At 38.7% G+C, this 23888-nt stretch overlaps 2 protein-coding genes across 2 annotated transcripts in view; both read left to right on the forward strand.

The window, feature by feature from the left end:
- Positions 1-4450: 4450 nt before the first annotated feature.
- LOC131797960 (epidermal growth factor receptor kinase substrate 8) lies at positions 4451-22948 on the forward strand. Its single transcript, XM_059115625.2, has 30 exons — positions 4451-4456; positions 5164-5234; positions 6395-6425; positions 6589-6649; positions 6820-6881; positions 7587-7661; positions 8174-8263; positions 8829-8978; positions 9110-9157; positions 9513-9593; positions 9718-9924; positions 10917-11022; positions 11124-11212; positions 11787-11881; positions 12225-12353; positions 12956-13121; positions 13454-13560; positions 13834-13930; positions 14608-14695; positions 15184-15257; positions 15427-15661; positions 16138-16248; positions 17003-17089; positions 17754-17835; positions 18413-18548; positions 18661-18687; positions 19111-19452; positions 19641-19712; positions 20281-20397; positions 20859-22948. The coding sequence occupies exons 1-30, from the start codon at positions 4454-4456 to the stop codon at positions 21192-21194; spliced, it is 3375 nt and encodes a 1124-aa protein (XP_058971608.2). The 5' UTR covers positions 4451-4453; the 3' UTR covers positions 21195-22948.
- A 793-nt stretch (positions 22949-23741) lies between these two features.
- LOC131797921 (leucine-rich repeat protein SHOC-2-like) overlaps positions 23742-23888 on the forward strand; it is a 2876-nt gene continuing 2729 nt past the window's right edge. The window contains exon 1 of the mRNA XM_059115582.2: positions 23742-23888. This exon is cut by the window's right edge and continues 2729 nt beyond it. Coding sequence (XP_058971565.2) covers positions 23868-23888 — 21 coding nt within the window. The 5' untranslated portion in view covers positions 23742-23867.

Here is a 23888-nt window from a genome sequence, read left to right on the forward strand (position 1 = left end):
CCGCCATTTTGAAAATTTTACCACAATACACCGGGCACTTGCCGAGATACACCGCTGACAAGATATGTTACTTTGTAACGTGAGTAATAGATTGGCTGAATAGAATAAGTTAATTATCCTTTCACAGTTTTACCGCAAATTTCGACGAGAGAAATTGAAATTGTGATCTTGAATCTTCCCTTTACGAAAACAAATTATGTAGTATTTTTGAAGCATATTTCGCCTGAAGAAATTGTATAGTGGTACTCAGTCTACACGCGCCATACCGGAAATTCATTCATCGTTGAGTAGTTGACGGTCGTCCACGGTCTTTTGGAGTGGAACTCTCTAGAGAAGAAATATCTGCGGTGCTTATGAATTAGGGGCGGTCTAACGAACGACTTATCGACAAAGATATTCTGAATAGCTTTCGTGGGAGCTCTTTAATCCAGGTAAGAGAACAAGTCATTCTTATGTGAAAACTTCGATGTTGTCAACTCTGTGAAAGGAACGAAGCAAGGTGGTCTTGAGTTTCGCTCGTTATTTGTTGTCATAGCGCTGGAAAGTTCTTTAGACGTATTCAGAGTAAATTTGTATATCTGTCGAAAAGGCTGGCTTGTTCAAAATATGTCTTACGGGCCCTTTTTCAAAACCTCATCCTTCGAGAGGAAACGGTTTCCGCTGACTGCAATGTTACCGTAAATTTTAGAATTCTACTGGTACATTTGTCATTTTGACTGGGTTTTGCTTGTCTTTTGGTGATTGGAATGAACGTTTTATGATGTTAGATACCTTTTTTAACGAACAAAAATTACGCCAACTCTAAGGTTGAGTTGGCGTATTATTCTTGTTTCTCCATTTCTTCCTCGTGTACACCTGGCCAGCCAGCTAGTTAGCCACGGCGGATATTTATAGACATCGACCTGTTTATATCAGAAGAGATTAGTTTATTTCATTCTACAGTTGATATTGATCCACGAAAGAAACCACAGCAACAGTTCTGAGTACTTGGTGAGCGCAATTAGTACATAGAACCAATACGTAAATTTTATTCTGGGCTGATAATTTATCGCCGCGGAATGTAACCAAACATGTCAAATGATTGCGGCGTGATTTGTTTCGAATCTTCCTTTTTGTCCACGAACTAATGACGTTTTGTAAGCTAAAGAATTTCATCGTCACAATTGTTTCGGGTGATAATCCGATAATGTTATTTTTTTTCACGCAGATAAGTACTAGAGCAATTCGGAGTTAATTTTTCATGAAGTGAGCTATGTTTTGTGTACGATTACAAACCACCGTTCTTGATTACTGAGGTTTTAGTTTTCTTTGTAATCAAATCTTTTTGTGTGTATTTTTTTAACATGAACACACTTGGGGATCGTGTCTGATTACTTGCGATCGACATTAATTTGTCTTCCCGAATCACACTTTTCGCACGACAACTTTCTGTCCTTGTTTGAAGTTTGTTTTAATAAGAACAAGGTCGACCTCTCCGTCTGTGCGAATAGTTTTGTTTCAGGTTGTTTGCATTCTTTTCATTCGTGTAATAACCTATTTATAGTTTCTGCGTGTTGCAGGGACCACAAAGCCGTGTTGTTCAGTTACAAAAACACTACTAACGTCAATCGCATATTTGTGATCCATAAACAACCTTGTATCGTAAGTAAGAGGTTGTTTCGAAAATGGCAGCATTTCCATGGCAATTTTCCTTTGAAAAGATTAGGTTATGAACTGTATGCAAAGTCTTTTTGATTGTGCACTCAAACATTAATACTTTCGTACTACTCTTCAACCTCGCAGTAAAATTTAACCTCTACTTGTTAATTCTGATTGGATTGTACATTAGCAATGTGCATGATAAACAAATATTTAACATTTCAAATGTCTAGAAATTCTTTTATTTTGACTGGATCTAGCATTGCAATCAGTTGATGTTGATAATTGTTTTTTTTTTTTTAACAAATCTGTTCTCATTTGTCTTTGTCCTTTAACATCTCTAAATATGTAATGCAATTAAATACAATGACAGTAGAAAGAAGAGAAAATCACTGTTTTTTCTGCGTCTGTATTTTAAGGGCTGGTTATATGACTTTGTTGCTACTGTATACATTTGTAACTAGGCTCTCTAATTCACAACACAAACATGTAGAAGAAATATGTTAGGAATCAAAAATATTGATCTTTGGATCAAGGGCGCTTAACTGATAAAAGATATTGCACTCAAAGTTTATCCATGGTAACATTGCATACCATTAACAACAGTTTTTTAAATAAAGTTGCAGAGGAAAATGGCTAAATAGCAAAATAATCGCAACATCTTGGATAAACTTTTCACAAAGACTGTTGTGCACTAGTTAACATTATTAGCTTCAAGCCATATGATCGTTAACTCTACTGACTGATCATTCATGGTGGCCATGCAATTTGCTACTTGATATGTTTAATTTCTTAATGGCACTGTTGGTGGTGTGGAGCACTTTGCTCCAGAGCAGAATCTCTTTAGCTCTTTGACCTCTTAAGAGTGACCAGCATCTGATTTCTCCTCACAGTATCACCCCTTAATCTGACATACTTAAGTTACAAGAATAAAGGAAATGATTGCATACTAAAGAATTTCGTGATTTTCTTTAAGAAATTCTCCTCTTCTTTACCATAGGAAATGTATAGAGAACAGTATGGAGAATATACTTAATGATCTGGATATAATATAGAGGTTGCTGATTTATAAAATAGCTATGGCAATACCATTTAGGTACCTGAGAGTGTAAATAACATATTTTAGACTTTTTACCCTTCTGATATCAATGATTTGTTAAATATCGTCTCTTAGGTACAATAAGTGATCAATGAATGGTGATATTGGACGAAGAGGTGACTCCAGTCCCACTGACAGTGGAGTAGACACGCGTGAGTGGGAGGAAACACACAGAGGTGTGTATTATATTGAAAATTACAACTACTGAAGATTATTGTCTTTATTCTTGTCATAATACCATCATAATCAACGTCATCATGATAGTCAACAATCGTTTTATTCAAGAGCAACAACACTATTATCATCATTATTGTTATAAACAAAAACAACAACAGCAACATTATCATTATCTTCATCATTATTAATCATCATTGCACAAATTTTACCTTTACAAAAATAATTGATTTTAACCCTTAGCCACTTATGTCAAGATATAACAATTCTCCTCTCTAGCTGCAATGTAGCTATCCTTGTAACTTTTTATAAGATGAGATGATGCCTTATCAAGGTAACAATTCCTCTATACCTTTCTATGCCTTTACCTTTGCTGGTAGAGATCTTGCAACTTAAAAAAGGTGTTGTGGGATTTAGTGTGTTGAACGTGTTGCTAAACTTCAATAAGAATCATTGTTGAAATTTTTGAATAAGGTTAAGATTTTTCTACAAAGTTGTCTCATATCAATTTGTACATTGGAAACTTAAAGGTGTAGTTTAATTTCTTACAACTACTTAGGGTTGATACCTAGCAGTAAGAACTTGTGTTGAGAAGAATTTGACCAATTGAAAAGGCTTCCCTGCATAATAATCAGTTATATGTTTTTTTTTTTTAATCTAGAATAATTATTGAAAATAAGTAGCATGCTTGGCTTAGGATATTTGTCATGAGTGTTTCTTTTTGGGAATTAGAATTTCAAAGGAATGGGAAAATGTAAGAGCATAATTTCCTTGGAATGAAACAAAGTAGAGTAGAAAGGTCATAAAAAATGCTAGTCAAGGTTATTTCATGTATCATATGAACAGTTTACTGAGGAACATTGAAAAATGAACTTTGCAAATTATTAGGCATTAACAAATATGATGGAAAATTTTAGTAAATATTTGTGGACACCTGCTGTTGCCAAATGTATTGAGCAACTTTATAGTTATGGGAAAAAACCTTCCTTGCTCCAAAGGTAATTAATTTTTGCTTGTCACTTAAGTTTAAGTGGATAAGCACTGTTCTGAACTTTGGTTTTCTGGTATGTTCTGTCCATTTTAAGATATAATCTATGCATTGATTGCACTTTCCTTGCTGGATTCTTTGCAATTTTTCTTTTCATGCTTTGGAGAAAAGTGACAAAAAGCCTTTGTTTCTTATGACAATTAAACTACTGAAGCGATGAGTATTCTTTTAAGGAAAGTCAATTAAATCATGGTAGTCTATGTGGATGGAACTCACATGCAAAAGTTCTTTGGCTTTTGACCATAAGTATGGGGACATTTTTGTCCCAAACTTTTCTGCTAATCACTGCCAATTAGGTATATTTTGAAGTATTGAAATTACACCTTCTCTGTAGCTGTTTATAGGGTGTATTGTAGCTTTGAATTATATGGTTAAAGCTATCAGCATAATTGTGGTTGAGTTAAGTAAATTGTGGTCAGGTTTTTTCAAAGTTATTTTAATTTACTTATTGAAATTCTTTTTTTTTTTCCTTTTTCTCTCGAACAGGACCAAGGATGGTATGTTCACTTGTTTTTCTTGAAGTTGTAGTTACACCTAATTGCAATAACATTATCAGAGAAAAAATCAAATTTAAAATAAAGAAAGATTCATGTTAAGTAGGAATTTATTATGCTGAACTATTGGCTTGAAGTGACTCCCCTGCAGTGACACTTTCTTTTAAATTTCCATAACCTTAAATTCAATTTTTGCAAGTATGGCTGTTCACAACTGTATTCAACACCATTCTGCTCAGTGTGTTTTGCAAGATCTTTCTGTTTTTTTTTTCTGCTAGATTGGCATGCCCTATCTTGCAGAGATCCATATCAGTTTAAAAATTTAATTACATCCTTGATCAGACACCACAGATCAAAGCAAAATTACAAATGAATGCCGCCATAAAATAAATGTTGGACCCAGTGAGAAGGAAAGTGCTGCAATCAGTTAGAAGTATGCAGAATTTATTTTGGGACTTTTAGGAAAAATAGCAAGATGGTGCAGTGCTACTTAAAAATCAACAAAATTTCCAAATATTGTACACCTTCCAAACCAGACAAATACAACACTATCTCAGCCAAACATGGAATACATAATGAACTGAAATATGTTTTGTCTTAGTTGATATTCCTTAATGTCTATTCTACCATAATTGTCATCAGTGATTTGAAATGAATACTTTCCTTGTGTTGAAAGACCATTAAGTTAAGCATTCTATATTTTTTTTTAGTCATTAGAACCCTACAATTTTGGAAGTGACTCTTCCTGGTCAAATCTAAATGGGGTTGATGCAAAGAAAAAGTAAGTTATGGGCTTCCATTGATATTTGTAATCATTAATGTCTTAGATCTTCTTTCTAAAATCAATTACACAATTTGTAAAGGCTTTAACATGAACACAGCATCACTCAAGTGTAGTGATGAATTGACAGAAATTATGATTTCACTTCACAATCCTCCATAATTTTACAATAGCATATTCTCCCAGTTTCCTAATTCAAACCATTTTGAAGTCATTTAGCGGCTTTAGAGCTTCATTCCCAAGCTCTCTCCTTTCATTAAGCCCTCCAAAATTGGTGAGCATTAAGAAGCGGAACAAAAAGAGTTGAATGAGCCCAAACTCAGAGATGTCAAGCACAGATTCTTTCATCATTTGGACTTAAACCACCTAGCAATTGTGCAAGGCAGTGATAAGTTCTATGACTTTTTAGACTCAAGAAAGAAAACTCTCACAAAGCAAGAAAATCTGTCACATTTGATTTATCACCAATTCATCTGTAAGCCAAACTATTTGAGATTTAGTTACTTATTGTCAATTTGGAGAAATCATGATTTCTTGTTGTTAGGTAATCTGTCAGACAAAAAAACCTAAAAAACCTAAAATAAGTTCTGGCAAGTTTGATGGCTACTGATTTTCACCATGAACATGAACAGTGTTTATCTGGTTGCTAATATGTTCATGCAGCTCTAAATTTCCTGGAAGAAAACAGGGAAGTCTGAGTTGTAAAATCAAAACCAACAGAATCCCAAATGGCCTATCAGAACTTAAAAGATAATACATAAGCCTAGGGTTCTAAGAAGAATTTGTGTTATAATCAAGAGCTTCTAGTTGGTGATCATTTCCTGTATTCTCCTGACCTTAACGTGTGATTCAGGGGGGATAATGAGAGGAGAAATTAGATGCTAATTACTGGTAGGAGACAACGGTTTTTTGGTAAAACCAAATAAACCTCCTGATGAACATGATTGAACATGTGGCAAGTTTAAACTATTGGGAAATTAAGAAGAGTCCTATATGGGACACTCATGAAAATCTGAAAATGATTGTATATTATTTATAAATTTTACAAAAAAATCAACCATTTAATTGATATGGGGAGAATTATTTGACTCCAAAGCTGTTTATCTGTGCATTGCAATGAGGTGAATTTAAAAATTGTACTTGCCTGATTTCATTTATAGTGGTTCATACAAGGGAAAGCCTCAAACTTTAGTAAGTACTGAATTAATTCTGATGAAAGTGAGCTGGCTCTTGTAACACTTCAATGTCAACAGTCTTAAACACTTTTTCTAGAAAATTCAGTGATCCTTCATGTAGGGCAGAACTTAGCCCTGAAACAGGCTCAAACGATTTTGTTGTGGTTGTTTTCTTTTAGAACAATAATGTTGATCCAGGAAGATCTCCCAAGAACTCCCCTAAACTGGGATCACATGATGGTAAGTATTTACACATTTGTACAACTGGTGTCCTGAGAGTTGGACAGAACAGATCACTTACCTGCTACTTGTGAGAGGATATCATCTCAAATAGTAACTCACTACTTTCCAACGTGGAACTTCTGAAAAATCATTTGTATTGAAATATAATCATCTGCTTTCACCATCAGATCAAAAGAAGCCTGTTCAAGCTGCAAGTCAGTTTCTTGCAAGAACAAATTTCCTTCTGGAAGTATGTGCTTTTAGATCTCTCTTCTTTCTTCTTGTTTCTTCATTTCTCTCCCTTGTTCCTCATGTAGTATTAATATTTTTAAGGCAAAATCTGCATGGAGAGGTATTAAAAAAAATGAACTTGATAAGTGGGGACATTAAGTGTTGTAGACAATTGTAATTAGTTTTGAGTCAAGAGTGTTGATCTGTTGGTACATATGCTTCATTTAGAATTAGCTTAAGAGGGCCCAATGGGCTCCGAGCTTTATTTTTTTTTTCCTTTGGAGGAGGAGGGGGGGGGGGAGCTTTTTAAGGAAGGGAGTACAAGAAAAGGTAAGGTAAGAACTTTTTTAAAAGTCCAATCAGCAAGAAAATGATGAGAAGGCAATTTAGAAGGTCGGAGGCTATGAAGTTGGAAGTGTGTTTCATGTAGCAACTGCTAAATCAATCAACAGGCAGCTGTAAGTTATGTTTTCAAATACCTTACATCAAAGGAATAGAACTAAAAAATAGTACTTATCCTAAGGCACAATTTTTGGCACCCCATTCGATAAGTTTTAAGCATCATTTTTCTCAGAATGAGGGGAATTTTGCAAAGCTACCCTCTGGAATAAACTTAGAGTATAAGCTCTTACTAAATCTTTGTAAAGAATGGGGTGAGGTTGAAATGATCTTGGTTTTGTACTGCTGTTTGATAAATAAAACAATTCTGCATATTTTTCTGCAGCATCTTTCATCCTTCACCCTAAAGACAGCACAAGAAGCACAAGTTCCAGCAAAGGAGAGACTTAGGCAAACTAAGGTTTAGTTTACATCAAATTTTTGCCTTTAATATATGTACTGATTTTTACCTAGTTTCCAAGGAAGTTAAGAATCAAAGGAAATTTTCCTAAGAAAGAAAATATTAATGTCAGCTCTTAGCACTATTGGGAAAATTTAGAAATAAGAGTGACAAAATTCACAATTGACACATGTAAGTTGAATGATGACCAAGTTGTATTGGGAGTGAAAATTAAATTTTGTTAAGATTTTATGATTACTTAACGTTAACCCTTTACACACTTTAAACATCAGTATGGACATTTTGCATACTGTTCTCTATAGATTTCTTGAGGTATCCACAGGAAGAATTTGTTTTAAGTAGTCAGTAGCTTCTTTAGTTTGTGATCATTTCCTTTGTTTCTGTGACCTGAATTTTTCATTCAGGAATGGTACTTTAAGGAGAATTTAGATGGATCAGGAGTTGAAGGGTTCATTTTCTATCAGTACATGAGAAGGGCTCTATCAGGATGTTCAGGATCCTTTTTCTTGCAGGAATTGTTAGCAAAAGGGAACCAGTGGACAAAAGAGATGGAGATGAGATTGACAGACACTGATGTGGTGCTTTTAGATGGGGAGACACAGGTCAAGATGCAAATTACCATAACTTGTTTTGATATGTAATATATTAGAGATCGTTAAGATTTCTGTATTCAGCATTACTTCATTTCATTCGAGTGAACTTGAATAGAAGACAGATATTCTTTCAGTATTTGCTCATTTTTTTTTCCCCCTGAAGATTTAAACTGTACACATGCATTTCTCTGAGATGCATTGCATCCAGGATGCATTTAAAATAAAGAAATGTTCTGGAATGACTCAGGTGAAAATTCCATGAATTTGAGTTCCACATGTATTCCCCCTTGAAAAGTTTTTCCTTGTTGGCCATGAAGATACTGCAAGGTAGCACTTTGTTGTGGTACTGTGCCTAAGCATTTTCTTAATATGCCTTTCTAATTTTGACCATGTTAAACACATGGACAAAATAGATCATGTTGGATTTCATAAAACAAATAAAAGTTGCTGTCATTTCTTCTTGTGATACAGGAAGGGTTGTATAAGGAGGTGGAAGTGTACAACTTAGTTGGATATTGAACCTTGCTTGAGAGAATCTCTTTTGAAATGTTGTTTTTCTTCTTCTTTCACGCAGGATGTAGTAGAAGTGTTTTCATTGAACACTGTAGGCCATGTACATCATTTTAGCGATGACCCTGACCTAAACAGTGTGTTAGTATTTAACACTCTGCAAACAGAGAATAAGTTTGCTGCTATGCATCTGTTTCAGTCAGACAGGGTTCCGGTATGTAATTTGTAACTCACAATTCTGTACTAAAATTAATGGTAAAGTCTGTAATTGAATTATTGGACATCATCGGTCTAGATTGCACTTAAGTTCTCTGTAGCTCATTTTTTTTTTTTGCTTTTGAATAGGCTGCTGTTGTTGCAACTGAAATTATGAAAGCATCGAGCAGCAAAGCCGTAAGTAGTCTTTTTGCATTTATTTTTCAAATCGTTAAAAAGAGAGAGCGTATTTAACGTGTCTATTGAGGATAATTATAAGGAAAATCGACTTGACGATTTCTCTCCCTCGTAAATCTAGGCTACAGTTGGGAATCGTTTTTGGGTTTTTCTTGAGAGCCCTATAATTGCAGACAATGTTATTCTTAAAAAAAAAGGGTATTTCAAGTGAGTGAATAATAACTATCACGAGATGGCGAATGAATCAGATTTTTTAAATCTCTAAGATCACAAGTCACCATTCTTTTTTTGTTAAACTATTACATGTAATTAATTTAATTTCTTAGAAATAACAAGAATCATTTTTTTTTCGTAGGCAATGCCAAACAAATTTGCAGCAAAAGGAGGCGCCATACTACCCCCACCCCCTACACACCCAGCGCCCCCTCCCCCCACGGTAAAGATTTCTTCATTGTTCTATCAGTCAGAATCTTGTAAAAAATTATTTCGTGTTTTTGTCCGAAAAGATTATTTATAAATGAAGCAAAGCTAAGGCCTTTCCTTATTATTCACGGTTTTAGGGGGTTGACCAGGAGAGATTAGATTTGTATGGAAAGTCACTTGTGGCACAAACGATTGCAGCCTTCTCAGCCGTGTCTGATACCAGTCCGAAGAAAACTGGAAAACCACAAGTGTCATCAAGATACCAAGCGGGAGAAACATCCTCCGATGTTCCAGACGAAACACTGTCTGCGGAACTGTTGGAGGCGAGAACAAACAGAGATGTGGTAAGAGACAATGATTCATGTCAGTAGCTAAGAAACTGCTCACCTACCCCTCCCCTAACCCAACATTACCTAACTTTTTATCAGTTGGCTGTTGTTGGGTTAGGGGAGGGGTAGGTGCGTAGTTACTGAGATGGTGACATTGATCCCATTTCATCAAGGATAAAATGTTTGAAGGAGAATTATTTCAAAACTCGAGAAAGCATCTCAGAGTTAGTAATATTTAAAATTTGAAGCTTATCGTGTCTAAATCTCACTGAAACATTCGCTATTGCAAAACGGCCAACTTCCTGAGTGGCGAAATTGCTAATGTACCCGTACTTTCTTTTCAAAATTTCTAACTTTTAACATCGTGTGGCCGAGAGAATTTAAAATGTATTGGAATGAAAAGTTCAGAGACGGGTAGATATGTTCTATATTTCGATTATGTAATACCATTTGTAGCTTGATAGGAAAATGAAGAGCAAGAGCTAATGAGCAAAAAACGTAAACAAAGACTTCCTTACAGCCACAGGTTTGATGCCTTAGGAGATTTAAAACCCTCCCTCCTTTTTCCCCCTCTCCCCCTCTCCCCCTCTCCTCCCCCCCATCTCCCCCTCTCCCCCGCTCCCCCCTCTTCCCCCTCTTCCCCCTCTTCCCCCTCTTCCCCCTCTCCCCCTCTCCCCCTCTCCCCCTCTCCCCCTCTCCCCCCCTCTCCCCCCTCCCCCTCTCCCCTCTCCCCCTCTCCCCCCTCTCCCCCCTCCCCCTCTCCCCCTCTCCCCCTCTCCCCCCGTCCCCTCCTCTCCCTCCCTCCCCCGCTTACTGAGGTTGCAGATCAGTAAATAGATGTAACCTGGATGATATTGTGCTCTGTAAAAGAGCATGGGAAAAAAAATGTATTTTATAACGCTCGATCAGTAACTACGCAAAGTGGCAAGAGGCAAATCTCTCCAGTTTAGTTGCTAATTTCAGAAAAGAAAAGAGCCTAATATTAAATTTGCTTATTTTAATTCTAGCAAATCTTGAACCACTGTATAGATGATATCGAGAACTTAGTTATGAGAACAAAGAGATCGGCTGAGGCCTGGAAAAAGCTGCAGAAAAAGAAGGGAAAAGTTAAACGTAAGTTAGAATCTTAGATCAGTGCACCTCGATCTCAAATGTTATTCTTATGTCAGTGACATCTTTTTTACGAATACTTTTTGTCATTGTAATGCCAACAGAAAGTTCTTTGTCACTTGAAGCGCGCCCGCCGCCTGAGGCTGAATTCTTTGATGCATTTCAGAAATTAAAACATGCCTTGATCTTGTTGGTAAGTCGTCTTCAACATTATCTTAACTTGTTAGTTGTTTGTGTTCCTTTTAGTATAACGTGGACACCATGTCACGTTGCCTTGTTTGCGTGGCGTGACAAAGTTAGTTCTTGTGACTAAGCGGACCATGGATCGTCAGATCTTCGTTCTGACGAAGGTTTATTGCTCAAAACGTCAGCTTTAGAAACTCTCTACGGTGACTAATTTTCATTATCAACTCAGTTGATAAAATAAAATTATCTCGTAGTACCCCCACCAACGCAGCAACACACTTTCTTTAGAAACTTACCCCTCCCCCCTCCTTCATCATGAATGTTGTAGGCAATTGTAAATAAGTAATGAAAATACTCTTATATTAGATTGGTTTCCTACACTTCGCTTTGTGTCTGCTTTACGAAACTCGCATTACCATTTCAACCAATTAGATGTAAAGCTGAAACACAGTTGTGAATTTCATTGGCTCTCTTTTTACGGTTTCCTTTTTGCTGATTGGCCCTCGTGATTAGTCTGGCTTAGGTCATTCAATTCTCAATCAGAATGCGCCATAAAAATACTTTAATTTTCTCTTACACAGGGCAAGCTGAGGCAACACATTCACAATCCTAACGCAGCTGAATTGGTTCACTATTTATTTGTTCCCCTTTCGTTGTTGATTCGCTGTACAGGAGGGTAAGTAGTATCTTTCATTTTATTCGCTTAATTATCGCGCAGGCACTTGTGCTAGATAAACGGTCAACAAACACAGTAGGTTTTATTTTGATTTCGAAGATATCTACTCCGATGATCAATTTTTCCTTTGACATGATTTCTGTTGTAAGGCCCACTTTATCTTCCTAAATTCTCTCGTGGACAATTCCTCTCGTGCGGAGGTCGCCAGCTACTTATTTCAATTGGTATTCACCGTCTGACTCTCTTCTCTTCTGCCAGATAACGTGAATTGATCACGATATCTTGGTTTTCGGGATACAAATTGGTGTGATAGTTTATGATTATGAATTGTTTTTTTTTCCAGCCCCGAGAAGGCCAGAGCAGTTATTGTGCCTCTGCTTACAACTCAAACAATAGACTTGCTACAGAACTGTCTCTCCTCAAAGGAAACCGAATTATGGATGTCTCTAGGACCCAACTGGACGATGCCAAAGTATGTGAAGCTGTATTCCTAAGTAACGTCTTAAAATAAATAGAAATTAAGGAGGAACGTTGTGATGAAAACATTTTCGGTGATATCCTGTAGAGGAATTCCTATATAGAGCTGTTACTACCGTACTGTTGTAAGTGATTGCAAGTTGACCCAGATATCACTCGAGCAATGATTGGTCAAAAACCAGGAAAACTTGAAAATATTCGATTAATTGATTGAATGATTGGTTGGTTGACAGATTGGTTACGAGGAAGTAGCTTAGGGAACTACGGGGCACGTGACCCCTCCTCTCTGTTCGTTATGAACTAATAATGAATAGCAATTTTCGAGATGCGCACAGCCTTGAAAATGATTTAGCTTTCTTTATTTACAAGAAAGGTTTTGCATGTGGCCTCGTTTTGAAAGTGAGGGTATTTAGAACTTAGCAGTGGCCTTTTGCAGCACCAAAGGATCTTGCAATGCTCCTTTTCCCCCCTTTCCCCCCCCCCCCCCCCCACCATCCACAAAATAAACCCTATCCCTTCCCCTGTTGAAAAATCTTGCCTACGCCCCTGGGTAAGTGGATAGATTGATTTGTTTTTCCCATTTCCCTAATTTGTCAGGTCAAGCAAACAGTTCAAGGATCAGTTTATCGCCCCATACAATCCTGTGTTCAAGGACGGTTGGGTTCCACCTGAAGTGATCGCTGGTAAAGATGTGTCCAACCTTAGTGCCGCTATTGCTGCTAATGCTGCCGCTGTGGCCCAACTCAATGATGGATCCAGAAAGGTACGTCAAGTGATTGAAGAAACGTCTCAACGCAGAAACTTTTTATCATGATTTGTTACCATTTTGGTACCATTTTGTTGTTGAAACAAACTGTGCCTTTTACTGAGAGAGTCAAGATTCTGTCTTGTTATAAGGGATCTCTTAAAATTTCAGAGAGCTTATGGTGAATGCTTTGTTGCTTAATCATAGGGAAGTTAGTTCCCTTGATGGCTCCTCTGGAAAAGTGATTGCTTCGATTTCCCTTAGTCGGGTACTACTTTCTATGCCTATTGCACAGAAGATGGATGAAAATCATTTTTGCGGGGTGATTTGTTTTGTCTGTTTTTTTCTAGGGAGATGATTCTGCTGCAAACCTGGCCAATCCAGCGGTGCTATCAGCAGCAGCCAAGTTCAGAAGACTAGCAAGTATGAAAGAATCTTCAGAATCACCGCCATCAAGGTAAACAACTGTGACTGTTCCATTGATGTAACAGCGAACTCTGCTGAAACTGATAACGTGCGTTGATAGGAAAGTTTCTCTATTTTTTTACTTTAGTTCCCTATCGGCTCTTTAAAATTACTTTTGGCTGCTCTAACAACTTTGGTTTTCAAGTCACTCTTAAAGTGCTCCAAAAAAAATTGTCTTACTTTGTAAAGGCGAAACCTAAACACGATAGTCTGCTTGTTGGCTGATAATCAGCTTTTAATGAAACTCTTGTTATCTTTGTTGTAGTCCGCCCAAGAAAGGCCTGAGAAGAGTGCGCGTCCTTTACGATTTTCAAGCAAGAAACAGCAAAGAACTGACGGTTCGCCAGGGAGAAGAAGTTTCGGTAAGAATTGATTTTTTCCTCTTTGCATACATTTAATGGCGCCTAGGAGATTCTATGAAACACCTTGGAAAACTAGTGTACTCATTGAACAGACTGCTCCTAAGTTATGTCAACAATACCTACGCCCTACAAACGACTTGCTCACTTAAAAAACATAACCAACAAACGTAACACACCCAACAGAACGATCTAATTATAACAAAGGATAACTTGTGCAAGTCATTCTTTCCGTTAACGGGACGGGACACTTGTGCTGAGGTGACCCGTCCCGAGCCTTGTTAACTTCCTGCAGACTCGGAAACTTTGAAAAGCTGATCATCAGATCTAAAGTAACGTATCACAGCTTCACTTGCGTCGTATAGCCAATAATGTCGGCGCAAAACTGATCAATCGGTTTTCACAAACTAGACCTGAAACGTTTGAGTGACAGATAAACAACTCCTCCTTTATCTCTGATGATGACTTCCGCTCAGGTCGCCGAGGGAAAATAAGCCGTTCTCAAGGACGACAGTCCTTTTAAGAACTACCCTCCCTTGGATGATCACTAATCACGATCAAATGTCCAACGAGTTTTGATTGTCAAGTAAAATTGGAAAGTTTAACTGCTTTTAAGTAAAAAGAGTAGTAAGCCATGAATTGAAGCGGGATTTTAATGTTTGGGTTTGGTATAAATACAGGTTCTTCTTGATAGCCGCCAGTGGTGGTGCGTCAGAAACTCTGAGGGCTCCATAGGCTTTGTACCGAGTACAATTGTGGAAGAAACAGGTGAAGTATTTTATGTTGTGACCCCTCAGTGTCGAAGTGGTAGTGACCGAACGGGTAATAAATATGCGTTATTGACCAAGCGTGAGGTCAAGATGGTTGGATATTGGCCGAGTTCTTATTTGTCTATCTGACTATTTGAGAATTTTTTTTTTCTTTTTCGGTTTTTTTGAATACTGAAAAATTGCCTACGTTAAGTTCAGCTCAAGACCAGATACGTCACAAAGTATTGCATTATCAGTTACTTTACCTACAGTTTTCAAGGTCGAACGGGTACAATCCATCCTACGGGTTCTTCTTTCCTTTTCCTTTTCCTTCGTAAAATCCCCGTTTGATTTCACCATTCTCTCCCTTTCGCTTTCCCCGTGTGACCAATTCCAGCAATAGTTTGAACACTGGAATACTTGGCTGTAGTTCGCTTTTCTCTGTAATTAGCCTAGAAAACTCGCGCCTCCCTCTTAATACTAAATCAGTGAATACTTGCGCTTTAGTTTTGCTTCCCAGTCCTCCAACAACGGCTCCTCCACCCATACCAACAGCGCTGGTTACGTCATCGCAGACACTGGTAAGTAGCCTTTAAGTTACTTGGACCTGAGATACTTGGAAACACACACAAAATCATTCAATAAATGAAACCTTTTTTTTTTATCAGATCGGTAGACGCTAGGAAAAACCTGTTCTTCGTTCGCGTACTGACGATAAGAATTTTGTCTTTTTTTTTTGGACTTTTTAAGGTACAAAAACCTGAGACAGCAACTGGCACAGTGTCAGAGAGTCCAAAGATTCCTCATGTGGAGCTACGACCTGTGGGAATATCCAAGCAGAACAGGCCCGTATCTGCACCTCCCTCGCATCTGGTGATAAACCCACCCGTGCCCACAAGCCAACCCCCTTCCACCTCTCCCTCACCTTCCTCACCCCCTCCAACAGTAATCTTGAAGACGGTGAAAGAGAAAGAGAAAGAGAAAGGTTTGGGAAAAGTTTCTTGATGCCTTCCGTCTGATGGGAGAAATGTAATGGTGTGCGCGCCCTGGGAAATATAATAAACCCTGAAATTTTCCAATGTTTGCTTCGCAGTCCGTTTTAATGTTCTCTATTTCCGACCATCCTTGTTTCCTCTTAGTTCGCAGCCGACTCTTCGGCGTATATCTCTGTTCCCATTCTAATTTGTACCTTTCCTTAATTGAAGACATTTTTTGCTCAAAAATGATTTAAAATACGTAGCTTGCGACCAGGCTCTCGCTACACAGCGGTGCAAGCGTCGAAGCAACGAGGGATGAGCTGGCCCATTTCTCGCGGCTTTACCGCTTGTTCTGCCGCGCGGTGCCAATGAAAGCTCGCTCGTTATCTACTCGTTGCTTCCTATTGTATCATCTTACCTTTCAAACTGAAATTTTTACTTGGGTGGAGAATTGTGTCAAACACATGCATGTTTTGGTTTTCAGAAGCCACGCCTGTGGCTACAGACTTTACCAAGGCCATCCAAGCAAGAAATCTGAAAAAAGTTGACCCAGAAGAGGAAAAGAAAAGACGCGAACAGGCTCAACAGAACAGAAGTGAGTGTAAAGTTTTGTTTTCCTTTTAACCCTTGAACTCCTGCAGTGACCGAAAAAGTGAGTCTTGCATAACCCTTCACACTTTAACATCTGTATACATATCCTTCACACTACTCTCGGCATATCCTAAGTTACCGACCAGGAAAATTTGGTGACCAATCATGAGCTCCTTTAGTAGCAGTGATGATCAATTCCTTTATTCTCGTCAATTTGATGTTTGATACGGGGGAAATTAGATATTAGTCACTCTCAGGGGTTAAAAGCATAATGATGACATGATATTTCAAGATATATGTGACATGAAATGTATATCAGACAGTGAAAAGTGATACGTAGTTCTTGGGAGTGAAAGGGCTCTGAGCAAGTGTAGCAACACGAACACAAGAATCTTCCATAAGGAGGACACGCAGCTCGCACGTGCACGAGGTGTGACTTCTGCGTGGAGGTACGAATTGCGTGTGAGGCTCTATTGACTAGCCGCTGTACGCGGCCGGATGAGAGAAAAAGTCGGAAATCGAGCCTTATGTTGGGAACGAGGATCATAGGTTTGGTTCCTTTGTGTCCCGTGAGGCGATCTGGTTACTGATGAAATGTGAAAATGATATATTTTGACTCGTGGAATGTTAGTCGTTAAAGAAATTGAGCGTTAAAATAAATTAGGGGATGAAATTATTGTCCTGTTGTTTTCTACACAGTATTTTATGCAATGAAATTCTTTCTCAAGTGAGCAAAAACCGTTTTCTTCCTTCGACAGTGAGCTCAGCAGACATGTTAAACGATGAACTCAAGCGAAGAATGACTCACAGTCAGGGGGGACTCACACCAACAGCCCAACGGAAAGGTGAGGGGTTTTCTTTTTGCCATTGTTCATCTTATTTTTCGTTGTTCCTGTTCTGTCTTAGGGTAAAGTGTCGCGACATTACATTAGTTGTCCCTTCCCAGTCCTTCAGCCGTCCTACATTACACCGACCTGCTTTCTTTCGAGTGTTCTACTGGAAGTCTTTGTTTAGTTCACGTCTTAACCACCAACCCCTCCCCCTTGCCTCTCTCCTCCCCTAGAGGGAGAGGGTGGCGTGCATTTCGTAGTCCACCGCTTTAGTAGCTTAGAGGTAAACTACGTCGTTCAGAGATAATGATTCACTTGCAATATGTTTGGTAACATACTATTCAAACTGGATAGAGGATTGGTGATAAATTTCCTGGAGAAAGGCATTCATATAACGGAAACAAAGTTTTCGGGTGTCACTTGTGTTGTTCGGTTTTCCTTTTCTTCTATGAGTTCCTGCTCGGAATATTTTGTAGTTGGAGAGTCTTTTTAGATTGCTCTTCTTGAGCAGAACGCAGTGAAGCATCTCATTTTTATTGGCCCGCGTCTAAAAACATTAAATCAGCTTTCTCTTTTCCCCTTTTTCTTTCTTCCTCTTTCCCTTCCTTTTCCTTTCTTTTTTCCCCTTTCCTCTTTCCTCTCCCTTAAATAATTTATTTTTCCCATTCTACTGTGACAGACACACCGACCGTTAATCTGACGGCTGATTCAAACGCAAAGCAGGTCAAAGAATGGTTGAAAAGTAAAGGTTTTAGTGACAGGTTTGTTGCTGAAAATTAAAAGAATAGATATTTTAGAGGCATGCTCGTATCAAGCCACTTATAGAATGAAACTGCTGGGTACGGACATAGGTTCCTTTTTAATTTTTATTTTAGCGTTTATTCCCAGTATGATCCATGAAAGACCTGGGTGTGCTGTGGCATTGAAGAAATTTCTCCCGTCTACGAGATTACGTCACCCTTTCTTCACGACAATTTTGGACGATAGAAATCCTACATTACTAACATCTGAAAATAGTTCTCGACATTCAAAACGGAATCATTTTTTCAGAATCAGCGACATTTATGCATAATAATGAACAACCATGGCGGGCCATTCAAGCAATGATTGCTATGAATGGCGCTGCAATTAGAAAGAGAAGAGAAAATTTGAGGAAGTGTAGGCAACGTCTTGTTCAAGATGTATTACGAAACAAGAGGAGATAGATAGAAATGTTGCCCAATCTGCTGGTCTGATCATCACCACTGTGGGATGGCTTTAGTTCTAATCCAAGACTTCACGGTTTACAATAAGCCTGTTTAATTTGTGTTTTTGTGTGTGTGTTGTTGTTGTTGTCAGCTGTGTGGCGGCATTGTCTGGCAAGTCCGCTAAAGACATTGAATCTATGACAAAGGATCAGCTGAGACAAGCTTGTGGTGACGCAGATGGATCAAGGGTGTTTAGTCAGTTTTCAGTGCAGAAAGCCAATTGGAAGGTATTTTAAAGATTTTAATGGTAAAAGACGTTTTGCGGTTGGTTCAGACTTGTTTTTCAATTAAGTAAGCAAGTCAATTGCTGAATTGCTTTCCCTTTTTCCAACCTTGCAGGTAACAACTAAAGGTTCTGAATTGGCGGTAAGTGTCAGGGGAGCCTTTTGTAGTTATTTTTTTTTTCAACCAATATAAATGCCCCAAATACAACTTGAAGGTCCACAGAGTAAAACAAAAGAGAGACCTTCCTCTGGAGGTTCAACTGCCTTACAAAGCTGTAACAGAAAAATTCTTCCGTACGTGCGTGATAACATTTGAAAGTGAGATTGTTTTATCTGGAATTCTGCTTAGAAGAAACGGTGCAAACTGAAATTAGGATTCGTCTGCGTTGGTTCGCACTACGATAATTGATTCAACTCACTTTTCATTTTCAGTGTCTCCTTCCTGACGTCTCTTGTGTTCGTGTTTCCTCTTGCTACTTGTATCTTTCATTCCTTTCAGCTTTGAGCTGCTCTTGTTCAAAACGCGATCTTTTCCCTAACCAAGCCTTTTTTTGCTTTTGGGCAGTTTATTATGCAAAAACGAAAGGAACGATCAGAAGAAAAAGAGGTACCAGAGAATGATGGCGAGCTCCGCGTTATCGTTGCCGGTGCCAAGGCAGCGGCAGCCAAAGAGGAGACCGAGATCAGGCAAAGAACGTCCAGCACTGGACAGAAATCAAAGAAACCAGGTGCCCCTCCACCGAAACCTCGACCTAAGAGCTTTGCAGAGCCTGAAGTTAAGCCGCGTAAAAATAGCCAGACGGACCAGAGTTCACCGCAAGAGATGTCCTTTGACACTGAGTTTATCCCACCCCCACCAGTGCTAGATGCCGAAGATCAGCCGACAAATGACGAAGAAGGTCCGAGGGTAAGTGACCGTTGTTTTGGATTCAGTGCGGGTGACTTTTTTCCTTTCTTGGTTTGTTTTGAATTTGTTCTGTTTTTATTTGTGTGCTATATTTTATTCTTCTTCGGGTAATGAATATCTGAGTAAGTTTCAATTATAGCGACCTTTGCTTTAACTCTTTGTCTTTTGTAACGACTTTTTTTTTACAGGAGAGAAAGATTTCCGTCGAAGATGTCAAAAGTATTATGCAAGAACAGAAGAAACAGCAGGAACTTTTGTTGGTAGGTTACTGAGATTGCTAGCTTTTTAAAACCAAATATTGTGCATTTGGAAGAAGCAGTGGCTGTGATGTGTCTGTGGCCGTTAATCAAAAACAGCCATCGCGTAACCTGGATGCTTAAGGCACAGCCGTTACAGCCAAACCAACATTGTTTGTAAATGTATTGTTTTAAAAGATCTTTCCTCATGCATGAAATATTTCAGCGCCTTTCAATAGAATGTGAACTGTTCAGCTCTGAATATATCGTGGCAAAACGTGCCTTACGCAATAGTTGTTCATAACGTGGACCTCTCATTAAACTAGACTAATATTTCGGACTTCAAAAGAACATGATTAGCCCCTGTTTGTCAAAGGCGTAGGAATGAAAGTGTCTTGCCTTTAAATTAACCACTTTGGCCAAAATGGAGAGAGGGAGAGTGGGGAGAGATATTTGAGGGTTTTGAAGTGAGGTTGAGTAGAAATCGCCCTTCTAGACATGGCGTTGATGATTTTATTTTGTTCGGAGCAAGAAGTTTGCAAAATTTTCTTTTTATTAAAGGAGTTAACCGTTGTGTCTCTCTCCTCACCAGGAACACGACAAAACGCTTTTCCTGCTGGAGCAGCTTCAGAGACAAAAATTCGAGCTGGAACAACAGAAAAGGGAGTTTGAAGAACAACAGCAGAAGTTGAAGCAAGCCGAGTTACAGGTGTGTTGCGGGACTCCCGTGTCACGCAAGGGTTTCATTAAAGAACGGAATTCTTGTCACACAACGGTGCACGCATTTCTATTCTGTAAAGTTATTTAACAGATGTCACGCAGTGGACAAAAATATCCATTCGATTGAGGGATGATTTTATGCAATAGCAAGAAATTCGCACAAGAGATTACACCCCCAAGATATTCTTACTTGCATTTCCTATCAAGTGCGTGCTCTCCAAAATTCGAAAGTGTTTTTCGTTTTTCTTTTTGAAGGCAGTGTAAGGTATTTATGCTTCGATGCGTGTATCCAGTGTTGGTTTCCTTCGAAGTTTCTGAAACCAGCCAGCAATACATCTCTGGATAAAATGTTGTAGTAAATATCCAGTCGTTCATAGAAAAGTTTTAAGTGAATGCCAAAAACCCTTTTGATTGCCTTAGAAACAACACTTCCTTGCGATTTCATTTTAGGAACAGCAGAAAGAGCTGCATCGTCAAATACAAGCGCAGCAAGATCAACTGAAGGTGAACGAGGACAAATTAGTGCAGCAACAACGCCTGCTTTCCAACTACGAAAACGTGCCCCCGCAATACACTTACGCCCAGATTCCCCCTGTTATGCCCCAGATGCCTGTAATGCCCCTTGCGGGGGTTACAACGGGGGCTTCGGCGTACCTCCCCATGGGGGGCCTTCAACCCGTGTACTCAGCGTACCCTGGTGCGATGGCTCAACCGGGCGTCACACATATGATGCCTTCCATGGGTCTTCCCTCAGTAGCTCCTACACAGCCGCCTACTCAGGGGTGATGTGGCCGTGAGATGATTTTGTAGGAATGTATTATATAATCTAGAGAACCGAAATGTTTTCTATTATTTGCTAGACAAAGTGTGAGATTTGTAAAGAGTTTTCTCTCACACTACCGTAGAGAAAGCCGCAGTTCTGATGATCAACGCCATAGGAATAAACAGGCTTTTTCGGTCTAGTAATAATTTCGAGATTTTGTTTGTTATACCAGCCAATTAGACATGTCGAATAATCTGTTACGGCGCTGGCCCTGATACGCAGGATTGTGCCTTGAAATTAGTAGAAAAGGTGCTACCTGTGTATGAAAATCTTCCCAGGTAGCACTTATGAGGGAAGGGGGTTGGGAAGACAGCGTGGGGTGATGGGATGAGATATTTCTCCTCTGGGTTTTAGTTAGTAGACGCGGGCATATTTCCATTCGTTACATACATTCATGCAGTTTTCATTCGTCTTCTCCAGATTTCATTCCGTAATTAAAGTACAAATTAGCCCTCCTAATGTGACAACTGCATTGTGTCTTGCTTAAAGAGCTGTTGTGTGTATGACACTTTGCAATCGTTAGCAATGTCACGTAAGGACTACATTCTATGCTGAGGGCTTTGGTCACGCAACTGTTCCGTGACGCATGTTCATCTTCAAGAATTGTGTACAGCTCACCTTTGTACATTCATTCACATTGCCTTGTGGTTTAACATCTTTCGCCTCTTTAAGAGTCATAGCAACTCGTTAAGATTTGGCATTATCTAGTTTTTTATGTCCGTTGTCCACCTTAGCGCAATGGCAGTTTACTTCTGATTACTTCTTCAAAGTGTCTTTTTTAGAAGGAATCAAAAGTTTCATTCACTGTATACATCGTTCCCCTCTTTCAGCTCAAAACTGAAGATAAATAGCGCGTTATATTTTTGTATCGCCCTTAATGGAGTAGATATCTCTGCCTTTTGTACAATGCGATAGTCTGAAGTCGTTTTGTCTAGCTTTGGATAGATGGTCGAATGCAAATTAAGTCAAAGTATGGTTTTTGTAGCTGTATAGGCGTTTTCGGATCAATTGCATTGAAAAAAATATATTTCTGAAAAACCTGCTCACCAGAGTTTTTTAATTTTTTCGTTGTCCTCGTAAAATAGAAGTCGTTTTAAAATAATTGGTACAAGAATGATTTTTCCGAGGAGAGCCAAGTTTGTTGATTTTGCTGTGTGCCCCATGTTCAGCTTATTTGCTGTAGCGAGATTCGTTTGTGAAAAAGTAGCAAATAAGTTAAGAAAAAATGGCAGGAAAAAAAGAGACTGCCGGATTTGGAAAGAAAGAGACATTTAGTCACTGTTACAAAAGTATCTTATTTACCACTTTTTTGATCCGTAAGCCCTGGCCTTTAGAACGAGACCAAACACAAAACCTACTGTAGGAAGATGAGTGTTATTTGTTTAAGTTTGAAAATCATTAGGTGTGTTGGCCTCGTTCGTCCGTGGTAAAAGATGTCCTGACAATCAGCGACTGCCCAGCAGAAGTACAAATGTTGCTCGTATTTAAGTAAACATGCAGATGCATGGATATTTGTGATTATTTACAAAATTAGTGTGATGTACAGAATGAAGAGCTTTTTGCTTTGTATGCCAATTCTCGCTGTATTTACCACTGATCACCATGTAAACTCTCTCGGCTATATTGGGTTTTCTTTATCATTGTAGTTAATTCAAATGAAGAAATGTAGGTTAAACGCAATTTTTGATGTATTAAATGAATATACTTCTTTCTTGTAGCTACACGTGTGATGTTGTGTTCACTTTTACGCAATTTTTGATGTATTAAATGAATATACTTCTTTCTTGTAGCTACACGTGTGATGTTGTGTTCACTTTACTGGGTCCAAGTGAACGTCAGACCCTTGCGTCACCCTGACTAGGATCAGTCTCTTTGTCAGGTAGAGGTTATAACTTTTGAATGATAAATCATTCGGTTTTGCGACCAAATGCCCGACAGACGCACGTGTAGCCAAATCTTCCTCCCCTCTTTACTTGAGATCCTTCCTTAACTCTTGTTCTATGTCTCCCCCTTGCCCCCCCTCCCCTCCCCCTATCATTGTGTTTGCTCATCTTCCGGCGTGGGTTATTATCAAACTTAAAAGTTGGCAGAATTTAATTTTAAAGATCCCATCTCAGGGGTAAAGCGTTCCGTCAGAGAAACGATTCAAAGTTCGATCGCTTTAAGGGTTATATCGACATCTTAATTATCCTGCACCCAAATAAATTGATTTCACTTTTTTAAGCATTTAGAACTCGACAGCCCCTTTAGGTCCCTCCAAAGTATCGAGTGGTTTATTAAGTCATAGTAGTTGAGGACAAACGTTCAAAGGCTTTGAATAACTAAATAAATTACTACTAAAATAAAGATTTCTTATAGACGTGTTACCTGCTTGTTTGTTGTCAAGTCATGAGATATGAGTCGCCGCAATTGGCGATTATCTAATGCCACCAGTCAACTCATTAGCATTTCCTGTAAGAAGCGGCATACAAAATTGTCGAGTCATTTGCGCATTGCGAGAATGACACGAACGAATTCGTGTTCTTTTTTCAATCAGTGAGAATTTCTTTGCAAACACACCATACCTGGCATTTATAGTGCTCCCGTGAAGACAATGATCCAAGATCCTAATCCCATTTTGTGGTACGTTACGATAAATGGGAAACTGTTTAAGGAAA

The sequence above is a fragment of the Pocillopora verrucosa genome, chromosome 3, assembly GCF_036669915.1.
Source record: "Pocillopora verrucosa isolate sample1 chromosome 3, ASM3666991v2, whole genome shotgun sequence".
Lineage (NCBI taxonomy): Eukaryota > Metazoa > Cnidaria > Anthozoa > Scleractinia > Pocilloporidae > Pocillopora > Pocillopora verrucosa.

Bases quoted from the DNA above. Each gene is read 5' to 3' on its own strand.
- LOC131797960 (XM_059115625.2), top strand. The intron at 11,213-11,786 runs GTAAGTCGTCTT...TCTCTTACACAG, and splicing joins AACATGCCTTGATCTTGTTG to GGCAAGCTGAGGCAACACAT. The intron at 18,549-18,660 runs GTATTTTAAAGA...CCAACCTTGCAG, and splicing joins TGCAGAAAGCCAATTGGAAG to GTAACAACTAAAGGTTCTGA.